At 33.4% G+C, this 13,330-nt stretch overlaps 1 protein-coding gene across 26 annotated transcripts in view; it reads left to right on the forward strand.

Annotated features, from left to right (window-relative positions):
* Positions 1-11,982, forward strand: part of LOC107997070 (voltage-dependent calcium channel type A subunit alpha-1) — a 154,926-nt gene extending 142,944 nt beyond the window's left edge. For all 26 annotated transcript variants that reach the window (XM_062073400.1, XM_062073399.1, XM_062073398.1 and 23 more), the window contains one exon: positions 20-11,982. In XM_062073400.1, coding sequence (XP_061929384.1) covers positions 20-59 — 40 coding nt within the window. In that variant the 3' untranslated portion in view covers positions 60-11,982. The remainder of the gene's footprint in view (positions 1-19) is intronic.
* Positions 11,983-13,330: the final 1,348 nt, after the last annotated feature.

Genomic DNA, 13,330 nt, shown 5'->3' on the forward strand with positions numbered 1-13,330 from the left:
GATTATTGGCATCGAACAGGTCGAGACACTCGGACAGCGACGAAGACGACTGGTGCTAGCCAAAGTGGGACCCTGGACGGTGGTCCGGTGACGTGGACGCCCCCAGGCGTCTTAGGGTTTGCGCGTGAATTCTTCCACATTGGGAGGCGCATCGATTATTAAACCGTGAAAACGCAAGTGCGACTCGACCGGCTTGGTGGAACTCGGGAGAACTATCCGTCTGAAAATGATTGTCTGTGATGCCGCAAGTGAGAGACGGGACAGGTGTTGCGCGACAAGGAAGAAACTTATCCTCGATGTCGAAGATAGAATGGTAGGAAGGCGGGGATTTGGCGGGAACACCTGTACGCATCTCGAAGAAGAAGGGAAGAGCGTTCGAGATTCGGTTAGTAGGAACCGTTAGTCTCTCGAAATGCGGGAGAAACGGGACAGGCAAAGGATTCACAGAGAGATATTTCGCGATTGAAACGAAAGAGAACATCGGATGATCGTTACAGGGACAACAAGCAACATACGTATGTGTATATATATACATATACATATACATATATATGTACATATATACATATACACATATATATATATATAAAGAAAACGAGCAGTCGTCACGGTGGTCGTCATCGAAACCAGACTTACTGTGTGCCACGACGTAAACGCGACGATCGTCGATTTAAACGCGCAAAACAGAGAGAAAAAAGGAAAGAAAAGAAGAGAAAACGAGAAAAGAGGAAACACATCGCGAAAAAGTCCAAGTGTCGTCGAATTGTACATACTTCGGAACTTTCCGGAAATAATTTTCTTTCGTCTCTTGAACTTCGAAGCTTTCTTCGCTGTGCTTTTTAATCGATCGGACCGAGCCGAGGAGGAGGAGGAGGAGGAGGAGGAGGATCCACCATTTTTATACGATGAATTAATTAAACACGGGGGGAAACGCTCTCCGCGCGAATCTATCACAATTTTTTCACAGCTCGATATCTACGAACACCAGGGGAACGGTTTGGGCTTAACTCGGCAGCGCCCTCTCTGCTCGAAGCGGCACCGATCCTTTGGGAGGACGCCCGTCTTATGGCATCGCGTGACCCGCCATCCCAAGTTTTGCCAACGAAACGTCATCTCCTCTCGATTTCTCCGTGCAAGGATGCGCCAACTCGAACTCTCGAAATTCGTCGAGGAAGGTTATCTCGTCGTAATCTGAGAGAAAATTGAACTGGAAAAAATATATATATATATATATACGAATTTTCTCTGACGAGTAAAGCGTTTCGTGCGAAATTTGGACAAATGATGTATAATAATAATAATAATAATGATAATATTAATAATAATAATAATAATAATAATAATAATATAATAATATAATAATATAATAATAATAATAATAATAATAATAACATTGTCAGTAAGAAAGGGGGGAGAAAAAAGGGCACCGTTTCGATACGTTCGATGCGATATCACAATGATTCTTTTATTCGTCACTGTTCGCACGGAGTTTTCGTCCGATCTCGCTCAGAAAATAATATATATATATGTGTGTGTGTATACATATATATGTATATATATATATATATACTTATATATATATTTATATATATATATATATATATAGTTGCAGTAGCATTCGATTTATTAACCGAACGAGTAGAGGGTCTCTCGATCGAACTTATCGAAATTTCTTCAAGCTCCGTTTTTTCTACTCCGTGTAAACGAAATCGAATTCGCGAGAAAATTGCGACAAGAATTGCGGCTACGCAACGAAAAAAAAAAAATAATCCTCTCGATGATTTTGGTAGTCGTGGTTTTTGCGCCGGTACGCAAAAACTTTTTCTCTCTCTTTAGAGTTTTCTTTCGCGGGGGAAAAAAAAAAGAAAAAGAAAAAATCTTCACGACCAGCCGTTAAAGAACCGTTAAAGAAAAAGAAAAAGAAAAAAAAATGAAAAACGAACACGTTCACCCTGTTAAAAAAAGAAAAAAAAATATATCGAACAATGAGGGAGAAAAATACCGTATTATTAAATTATTATATATAAAATAATCGGTCGTCTCCGCAGATAGAGAGGGGTAACTAATTAAAATGATATATATATATATATAAAAAAAAAAAAGATACTCGAAGATAAACGTGCTAAACGATACATCGAACTAAATACGTAGGAATTTTTACTAAATCGTCAAGATCATTTCGATTCTCTTCTACTACCGTAAGAAAAGTATTCGCGACTCTACACTTGCTGCTTCGTCGCGATCCATCGATCCCTCCGTTTTGAAAAAAACGCTTAAAATAACGGAGAAAACACACGTGTGCGCATTGCATCGACATCCAGCGAACGATTTTACCCGCGAGAAGAAAAAAAAAAAAAGAAAGAAAGGATTTCGACCAACGTCGAATTCTAGCAATAGCGGTGTCGTTGTTCCGTATTCTCGCAGCTCGTGCCAATAAATGAAAAGGAAGGAAGAACGAGGAAAGACTAAATGTATCGTTGAAAGAAGGAGAGAGAGAGAGAGAAAAAATGAGAATGAGAATGAGAATGAGAACGAAGACAAAAACGAAGAAATAATAATGAAGAGAGAATCTGTTCGAAAAAGGAAACGAGCACGTGTAAATTATCGCATAACTTTGACTTGGAAGAAAAAAAAAAAAGAAACAAATCACTTTACCATCACTGCTACTATTGATCCACCAACTACGTGAGAGGAAAACTATTCACATTATTATTATTACTGCTACTACTGTAACTACTACGGCTACTACTGTTACTTACTAATACTATCACTATTATCGCTATTACTATTACTGTTACAATTTATTACCGCCATCGATGCTACTATACTACTATTATTACTATTTACTACTGCAATTACTATTACCATTGTTACTAAATACTATTGACATCACCAAAAAACACCGCCACCTCTTCTGTCGCTGCTACTATTGCTATCGCTACTACAACTATCACTATCACTATTACTACAACTACTACTATCACCACTACTTACTATCACTACTACTATTACTATTACTACTACTGTTACTACTACTATTGCTGCTACTACTATTACTGCTATTATTACTGCTACTGCTACTACTACTACTATTACTTACTGTTATTTACTACTACTATTACTACTACTACTACTAATACTACTACTATTACTATTACTATTACTACTACTACTACTACTACTACTACTACTATTACTACTACTACTATTACCGCTGCTATTACTAACTACAACTATTATTATTACGATTACTATTACGGATAGCTATTATTATTATTACTACTTTTACTAATGCTACGAATACTGAAACATTTTATTAAATTAAAACATTGCTAGTACCGTTGTTACTATCATTAAAAAGGAAAAAAAAAAACGTACATAATGTTTATACGTCATAATTCGTCATTCGTAGAGCCACGACGATGGAAAGGATCCATCGATCCAATTCGATTTATCGACAGTCGCACGTATACACGACGTACAAATGCATCGAGAAGAAGAAAAAAAAAGAAAAGAGTAACAGAAACGAACGAACGAACGAACGAACAAACGAAATTCATTCATTTCGAAATCCCATGATGCGCTTAGATAAAGCAAAAAAAAAACAAAAAAAGAAAGAAAAAGAGAAAAAAAATAATCATCGGAACAAACATACATACATACATACATTACATATACACGCATACGCATATGTTACGTATAAAAGAGACACAAAAACGATCGCTAAATAAGCGCGCGCGAGTAGCCGAATCGGGATTATGTAAATTAAATAGAAAAACAAAATATTTAAGAAAAAAAAAAACACAAAAAAAACGGGAAAACAGAAGGGAAAAAGAAGAACACATACTGTAACATACTGCCAATCGTACGGAATGTATCAAGCGGAAACACTCACGAGATACATGAATGTATATATATATATATATAAAAGAAAAAAAATAACATGCGTACTTTTTTTCGCAGCACGTATACACAAGCATCTATGCGTAGATAGATGTAAATAAATTAAATACGTCGAAGGTGGTAAGATAGAAACGGAGAGAAAGGGGATACGCGTGATTGTGAACGAGAGCAGTATGAATGGGAGTATATAGAGAAAATTTCGAGAGAATTAGAAGAAGAAGAAGAAATAAATATAAAAAGACGATTTAAAGATCATTTTTTCAAAATATACCACTTCACGCTTGTTTGCGTAATCTGCGTGCGTGGATTTCGACTGAACACATGTGTAACTACCGTAGTTTATCTACATTTAATTAAATGTAAGTATCTAACGATCGAGAAGAACGAGAGAAAGAGAGTGAAAGATTAGAGAGAGAGAGAGAGTGAGAGAGAGAAAGAAAGAGAGAAAGAGGAAAAAAAGATACATGTGTCGACAATATGCGGATGCTTTTCGTGATATCGAGGTTCTCGGTGATCGAACATCTTCGTTTTCCATTGGATTCCACATAGTGTTTCGATGTTAATCCATTTGAGAGTAATTGAAACTCTGGCGAATCGTTCTTCTAATATTTTTCATTAATGAACATTAGGCTGAGAAATTGATTTTGACGTAATGTCTGTTTTTGAAAAATACTCTCGAGAATAGCTAAAGTTTCGCTTTCAAATAGAAGAACATCTTTTTTAGTTCTTCTTTTTTTTTTTTTTCTTTCATTTTTCTTATTTTCTTTCCTTGTGTGATGTCTGTTCTATTTCAATTTCGCGGTAAAATAATTGGTCGGTAAAAAAATCTCACAAAAGTCGATAAAATAAACGTCGATAAAAAAATTGGAAAGAAGAGATCGATTATATACCGATCGAAAATGTCGACGATTGAAAAATTGACGTCATGGTGACATCATAAAGCGCCGAAAAAAGTGCCATTACGGTAAAATGAGGAGAAAGCAAAATGACATATACGTATATTAAAAAAAAAAGGAATAAAAAAAAAATTATTCAAAGCATCGAGAATCTCGCGAGTGTGAGTATTATTATGTGCAGTCGATGCTGAGCGTGATTTTTTCCCTTAAGTGCTTTATAAAACTCAATCGTATTTCGTATCATCGCGTTTAAACGTCGCTGTAAAGAGAATGCATAAATATAATAATGAAAAAAAAAAAAAGGATAAAAAAAGAAAAAACAGACGAATGCGTGAGAATTTGAGATATACTCGGACATGCCAACGTTTACATTCCTCGAATAGGATTTCAGAAACGAAAGATCTAACATTTCCGCTTTCGTTTTTTTACTGTGAGATAAGTATTTCGTTTCTTCGTTGTTTTTCTTTATATATTTCGTTATAAGAAAAAGATTTTAATTTGTAAAAATTTTTATTTATTTTTTTTTGTATATTTTATAATGTTGAATATTTCATTTAAATTTATTTCCTAATTTGTTCAAATTCTTTTTTATTTTTGTAAATTTAAAATTGATATTTTTGAGTCTCTAATAAATTACATAAATCATTTAAATAATAATTGTAAAAACTTTTATTTATTTTTATTATTATTATTCCTGCTTCTATTTCGTACGATTTATTTATATTATTCAACATAAACGATTTTATACGAATAATAAAATAAATAAATCATCGCATATAGCTCTAATTCAAAAAAGAATTTTAAAAATTACTTATCATTTACGTAATAAAATATAATCGTACATAATACGTTACAATTACGTCTATTGTTTAAAAAAAAAAAAACCATCGAATCTCGAAAAGTATTAGAAAACGTGTATATATAAAAAACGGTACGCGCGGGTTAAATAAATAAAAAAAAAAAAAGAGGGAAATATTATTAAAACTGTTTTTCTGTGATAAATCCAAAGAATCTAGACAGATCGACGGTACCGTCGCGTCGATAGACAATTTTCTAGCCTCAAAATGCGTTTGTACCAAATGTCGAGTAAGAAAGAATGAGACGATGAAAGAGAGAGCGAGAGAGAGAGAGAGAGAATTTGAAAGCAAGCAAAAATGCGAGAACGGAGAGAAAGAGAAGTGACGAACGAGAGTTAATGCGAAAGGAAGTGAAAGGGTGAAAGGATCGACTGCCGAGGGTTCGTTTTAAGAAAAGAGGAGAGACGAAAAAGTAAATCGTGTAAATCATTTTTCGTATGCGTGTGGGAGCGAGATGCAAGTCGAAATCTTCAAAAACTTTAAATACAAAAAACTCTTTAGCGTCGTAAAGGCAAGCATATGACCAAGCTCTTAACGATGATTTAAGCGTAAAAAGAAAAAAAAGAAACGACAAACACTTAAATATAAATATAAATATAATTATAAATATAAATATAAATATAAATATAAATATAAATATATATATATATATATATTTATATATATATATAGTTCTGTAATTCAAGGATGTACGTATAAATATATATGTAAGTAATAAATATACATATATATATATAAATAATTAATAATTAAATTAAACTTTGAACGCGCTATAAATCTTTTGAACGCGAGTGAAACTACGATGCAAAAATTAATGTTAAGGAGGAGATGATTAATAAACGATAATAAAAAAAAACATAGTAATAACGATAAAGCTGATAATATTGATATGACGAATATTGAGAAACGACATAATTATACAAACGATAAACCAGAAGGTTACGAGACGTGTTACGATTTACGGAAAACGTTTCTCGATCCCCGTCTCGCGGTGTACGAAAAATCTCGCTTTTTTGAAAGGATAAAAAAAAGGAGGAGAGAGATCTATGACAGCGTGTTCTATGTAATAATGAAACGAGAGGAGTATGCGCGAACAACGATGCTGATCGGCAATTGGAATGGAAACAGCGATATTCGTATCGTTGAGGAATATCTAATATCCGAGGAGGATCTGCAAAAATTTTGATACCACATTTTAACGTTTCACGGAAGAATCACGTGTAAATCACGAGGATATCTAGATAGAATCAGTAACCGCCAATAACGCAAATAACGAGTCCAAATAGATGTTAAAAAGCCAGTGGAATTTTTCCAATTTATCCTTCTACTTTGCATTCCGCAAAATTCACCTAATCGTAGTAGTTTCAGCTTTCCAGGGGGAGGGTATATAAGTTTTCAAAGGATACATTTAGCGAGCGTGTTAGAAGTTGGAGTTTAATCGCGAAACGTTTGCTATTTACTAGTAGGTATCTAGTAACACCCAGAATTAAAACTCATGAATCCTTGTCTCCGCACGACATTTGGATTTGGCGCGAAACTCTTCCGTGAATCGTTACGATCCTCGAGAAAATCCTCGAAAATCGCATGGCACAACGAGAAATATAAAATGATACGATCGTTAATCGGATGATGATGATGATGATGATAAGAAGAGGAAAGAGATAAAAAGAATGGGAAACAGAGAAATAACGAAATAGAGGGAAGGAAGAAAGGAGGAAAGACGTACGTTGGTGTGAACACACGTTGCATGATAATAGAGGCCGTGATCTCGACTCGAGTTCGACGGTTAAACAAAACGAAAAAGGAAAAGACACTTCTCGGCTCGTTCGTAGAAAGTACGTAATAATTAAAAATAAATAATTAAATAAAGAAGAAGAAGAAGAAGGAAAAAAACAGAAACTACAGTGTAATAATACGAACTCGCTACCGGATTATGAATTTCCATCGGTTCTAGGCAGCAGAGACTTTGAAAAATCATTTGGTCGATCGTCAAGCATAAATAATCCATGAACGATTTCATTAATTGCATTTATTTAATAAGCGAACAAACATATGCATATATATATATATATATACATATATATATTAATTGACAATGATTTGAATGATTTCAAATGAGAATAACACATAAAAAACGTTAACGATTAAGAGTTTTTCTACTTATCCATACATACATATATATATATATATATATGTATATGTGTGTATTTGGATGTGTGTTATATATACGTACGTATGTATGTGTACGCATACACACGTATATACGTGTACATATAAATAATACACATATATAAATATGTATACACGTAAAAGAGATACACGTATAAAAGCATATTATATATATAAATATATATAAATATATATATATATATAATTATAATACATGTATATGCATATATATATATATATATAAATATATACATATAGGTGGGTACGAACGAATAATGAAAGCGTATATTGACATTAAATGCCCTTATCGATAATAAATAATCACGAGAATGAGGAAAGAGGTATATAAAGAGAGAAGTAATACTTCGTCGCTAGACCTCTCGGCTGTTGGACAAGCCGACGAGCTCCGTAGAGTTTCATACTTTTGCAAATAATCGAAATCTCGTCGATCGACACTGCTACACTATATTATTACACGTGCAGACATACACACAAACACACGTACACATACACAGATCGATCTCTCTATGTATAAAAATAGGCGTATAAAATATAACTTGAACGGTTAAGAAAAAAAAAAAGAAAAAAAAAAGAAAAAAAAGAGTTAACATTGATCCGAATTCTTCGTTTCATCACACATACGTGCAGCAGCTACAGAGACTACAGATCGAAGCATACAGTATTCATTTCAAAAAAGCGACGGATGTCAATTTTTTTTCAGGTTTATTACTCGATTGATTTCCGGTTTCGCGCTCTCAACTAAAATCCGCGCAAAATACGGCCGTCGAGTCGAGCGACCCTCTCTCTCTCTCGGACCTTTTGACTCTTTGGGAACCATTAGGGAACGTTAAACCCATGCGCCGCCATGGGTAATGCAATACTGCCCTCCTTAGTTAACATAACTGCCCGCCCTGCAATGGAATACCGGGGTCATTCGTTATATTCCAATACGATACGATCGTATTTTCATTCTCGCGACATCGTTTTTTCGAATGTCCAATAATGGAAAGTAGGTATTCGATGATACCAGTGTAAACTTTTCTCGCGTGAATTTCTTCGTATGTGGAAAGACCCTAGTGCGCCATTCGATGGAACGAAAGAATAGTGTGCCGTTGCGCAGTAAATGTGAGCGTATATCCTATTTAATATATACATATACACGAACAGAAGTTTCTATCGTTTTCTTTTTGATGTCCTTCTTAGAAGAAATTGAGAAATTAAAATTGAAATTCTAGAAAACTCTACGAAGCGCAAACTGCAAACTTTCCTTTAAGGACTTAAAGGACACGTGGAAGATATTTGAATTTGTACACTTTGGAAAATAAAGAGATAAATTTTGACTAAGGAGGGCAGCGTAAAAGGAAAAGAAAAAAAAGAAAAAGGGAAGAAAGGACAAATCGCACGGTTCATCGATTTCTCGATTTTAAACTCGTTTTTCTTTTCGCTATTAAAATCGCTGCTAAGCAACGACACACTTCGATTTCCCCTCAAAGGGTTAAACGAGTGCGCGACCATCGTGTTTGTTCGTCGAATATTATTTCCTTCGAACTTTCTTGGCCGGATGTCGCTCGACTAGACGGTCTCTGTACGAGGATATTAAAAAAAGAAGAAAAAAAAAGAAAATACCAAAAAAAAAAAAAAGAAACGAAACGATACTATGTACAGAAAGAGCATATAAATGTATTTTCGAGGGAGCGAGAAAGCTTTGCGTAGCTCGTTGCGAGGTCGAAAGCAGGTAATCTTTATTGGAATACCAAAAAATGGCGGGTGAACGATGGTAAAGAAAGGGAAAATCGCGATAAATCATTAAATAGTAACAAGAGTTGCCTTAATATTACACGTTCACGAAACTAGGATACGAAAAAAAAAGAAAAAAAAAAAGAAAAACGAACAAAAAGAAACTGGAAGAGGAGAAAACTCTTTTGGTCGAAACGTCACGGCGACACGCGAGAGATAAAACACGGCCGGTCACGAATGACGTTTCCTTTCGGTCGAAGAATCAATCATTATCGTGAATGATTTTCTAACGAGAAATAATAAAAAATTTTTCTTCGATCTATTATAATAACGTATAATGTTTCGATTTGTTCGTCGAATAACAATAGCGTAATTTTCTTCCGATTTGTATGAGGCAGCTTCCTTGCAAACGTGGATCGCGATCGGTTATCACATATATATATATATCGCTTGTAAGAAAACTTACGGTGCGCTATTGCTCGCAAACGAACTCAAATTCTGTTTCCCCTGCACCTTTTTTCGCACCACGCTTGTCCATCCGTATCGTTCGTCCATTTTCTTTTCATCGTGGACAAACAGGGCTACATTTCGCGTCAATACAGTTGGCGAACAATAGCGTATCGACGTGGTGTCAGAAATCGAAAAAGGAAGCTGGGAAGAGAGAGAGAAAAGAGAGAGATATAGAGAGAAAAAAAAAGAACGGATCGAGGAGAAATTGATACAGAGGAAAGGCAAAGCGAACAATGGCTGGCTGTGTACAATGGGCGGCGCGCAATGAGTTTTCGGGATACGAAAAAATGAGTGCGCGAAAGAGCGTGAGAACTCTGAACTAGCGATGAGAAATTGGCAATGAATGGCAGACTGAGAAATGAGAGAACGAACGAGAATGCTTGCGTGTGTGCCTGCGTGCAAGCGGGAGAGGAAACAAATATAACGCGACGAGGGGGAAGGAGAAAACCTAGCGAAGAAACGCGAAAAATCTGTAAACGTTTAAATAGTCGCGTGTACCATTGTTATTAAAAGAAAAAAAAAAAAAGAAAAACGACATTATGTAAAGGGGAAGGGAAAAGAAGTAAAAAAAAAAAACCATTGAAAGCTTTAACTTTGACTAAACTAACTTTAAAAAAAAGGGTATATAGCGATATAATAATAGCAGTGAGTGCTGCTAACCAGTTGTGTGAATGGCGGACGATTGGCGGATTGATTCTGCGCGAAATCATTACCGACGATCGATAAAAATGCGTTCATATATATATATGATGTATACAGGTATATATGTATGTATATATACACAGAATATATATATATATAGTTTAATCTACCTCGATGTAATACACTCGTGTTGGCAAGCATCGAAATATCCAGTTCTTTCTTTACGATTTCGCGGATATATATATATCTGTTTCGCGCAATATCCCGCCAATCTTCGCGTTATTGTAAACTTACTGTATATTACTTATACATATATACATATATATATATATATATATGTATATATATATATACATAGATGTGTGCATATGTGAAAATGCAAAGGAACACTTGTTTTTCTCAAAGAAAGCAGATCGAGTGCAGATTGTACCTTTATACGTATTTCATTGTTCGCGTGCATCGTTCGCGTCGCGTCGAGAACACGGACGACGATTGGCCAAAATGTATAAATGAAATCGAACGTTTGTCGAATGGGGAACCAGTCCTTCTTTATCGATCAAAACGACATTTTTATCGATGAAAAAAAAAAAAAAAAAGAAACATTGGAGGAAACGTATTTCTTAAGAAGCGCGTTTACGAATAATAATGTTCATAACCATTCACGACTGACGGACGAATTTCTTCTCGTAGATAAAAAAGAGAAAAAAAAAAAAGACGCTTCAGTTTCTCGTGTTCGTCGTGACGCGAACATTCAATTGTATCATTTCTCTTCTTTAAATGAAAAATAAGTATTCTATGTGTGTGAATGTATCTGCCAGTGAGAAAACTCTCGTATGTTAAAAGAAAAAAAAAAAAAAGAAAACAAAACGAAAAAAAAAAAAAGAGAAAACAAAAGAGAAAATAACGAAACGATAAACTTGATTATTCTTTGAATCTACGAAAAATGATCGATTCGGTGTCGAGCATGAATGTGCGAATGAAAGTACGAAGAAAGAAAGCGCGCGAGAGAGAAAGAATGATAATGAAGACGTAAACATGCATTACTACTTATGTATTATGCAGTAAACGAGAGAGAAGATACCTACCTTATATATATATATATAAATATTATATATATACATAGCTAGTTCAATTTGCAAATTAGTGTGTATCGTCGCTTCGAAATGCCCAGTCATTACTCGCCAGAATCCAAAAACCCAACAACCAATTTCAAGTTCATTCTTTTTTTAAGGAAAAAACCAATAAAATAATGTGTTAAAATATTTCAAGATATTCGTGTTTTTTCACTTATATTTAAGATATTTTATGAACGTTAATTAATATTCTCGAAATTTTCGACTTTTGACTAATCAATAAATTGCATTTTCAACATTTTAAAATTGGTGCAAAAACTAGATTATTTCTTCGATCAACTTCCTGTATATTATCTGCAGTTCGATAGATGGCACCACCAAACGCTTAATAAAATCCTTTTATACCAAATATATGAAAATATATGCATACACTAATAAAAAAAATTTCTCATATTTATAGCTTTTGCTTTTCGTAAAAAAGACATTCATTTTTTATGAAATATAATTATACTTGTAATTTTCAAAATATAAATTTTTACTCCATTTGTATTTTATTCAATCATAGATAAACTATAAAATAGATGTTTTTTTTATGTCACAGATTTTCGCGTTACATGCAATATTATTGATCTAATATAAGAAAACAATTGAGTTGATAATGATTCAAATTAAAATTTAATTTTACTATATATAAATATAAATCAAAACCAATTTATAATCACAAAGTATAAAAGTTTATATTTTTCGAATTGATTATTCTTATATCAATATACAGTATAATAATAGATGATTATGAAATAGCTTATCCAGACGATAATGATAAGCACAATCTATTATATTCCCAATATTTTTTCATTTTATTGAATCTTGAATATATAAACAAATAATTATTTATTTATTTTTTATTTTTTAAAACAGAAAATTATTTTTGTAATCTAAATATTAAAAACAAGTTATTTACTATTTTTTACACGAAATATTAAAAATATTTAAAAATCTCGTTATTTATTTGAAAATTTACTTTAAAACTTATCAAGTTTTAATAAATAATTTTAATTTGTAAATTAATATCAATACAAACTGTTAAATTAAATTCTTACTGATTTAATTTTGTAATTTCAATGTAATTATCCATATTTTTTACGATATTTATATTTTTGAAAGATCAAATTTTGAAAAAGTATAAAAAAAATGCGTTTATTTGACATTCTGTTTTGTTATACGTGACAAGAAGTATAGACAAAGAGAATAAATAGTAAGAAAAGGACAGAGATAGAATAAAAATTAGGGAATCAGCGCCATCTTCAGTGTGCCGCAAATGAAACTATATAAGTAAGGACAGAAAATAATTAAAGAAAGATAGAAATAGAATAAGAATTGGCTACCAGCGCCATCTCGTAACATAATGCTAAAGCTATATTTCTGAAAGTATCCGATAGGTGGCATTAGTATGTTGTTCTCTATTTTAAAGAAGTGTGTATAACACTCAACAGATGGCGCTAGTATTTTATTCTTAATTGACTATCAGCGCCATCTCATAACA

This window comes from Apis cerana, linkage group LG3 (genome assembly GCF_029169275.1).
Source record: "Apis cerana isolate GH-2021 linkage group LG3, AcerK_1.0, whole genome shotgun sequence".
NCBI classification, from domain to species: Eukaryota; Metazoa; Arthropoda; class Insecta; order Hymenoptera; family Apidae; genus Apis; species Apis cerana.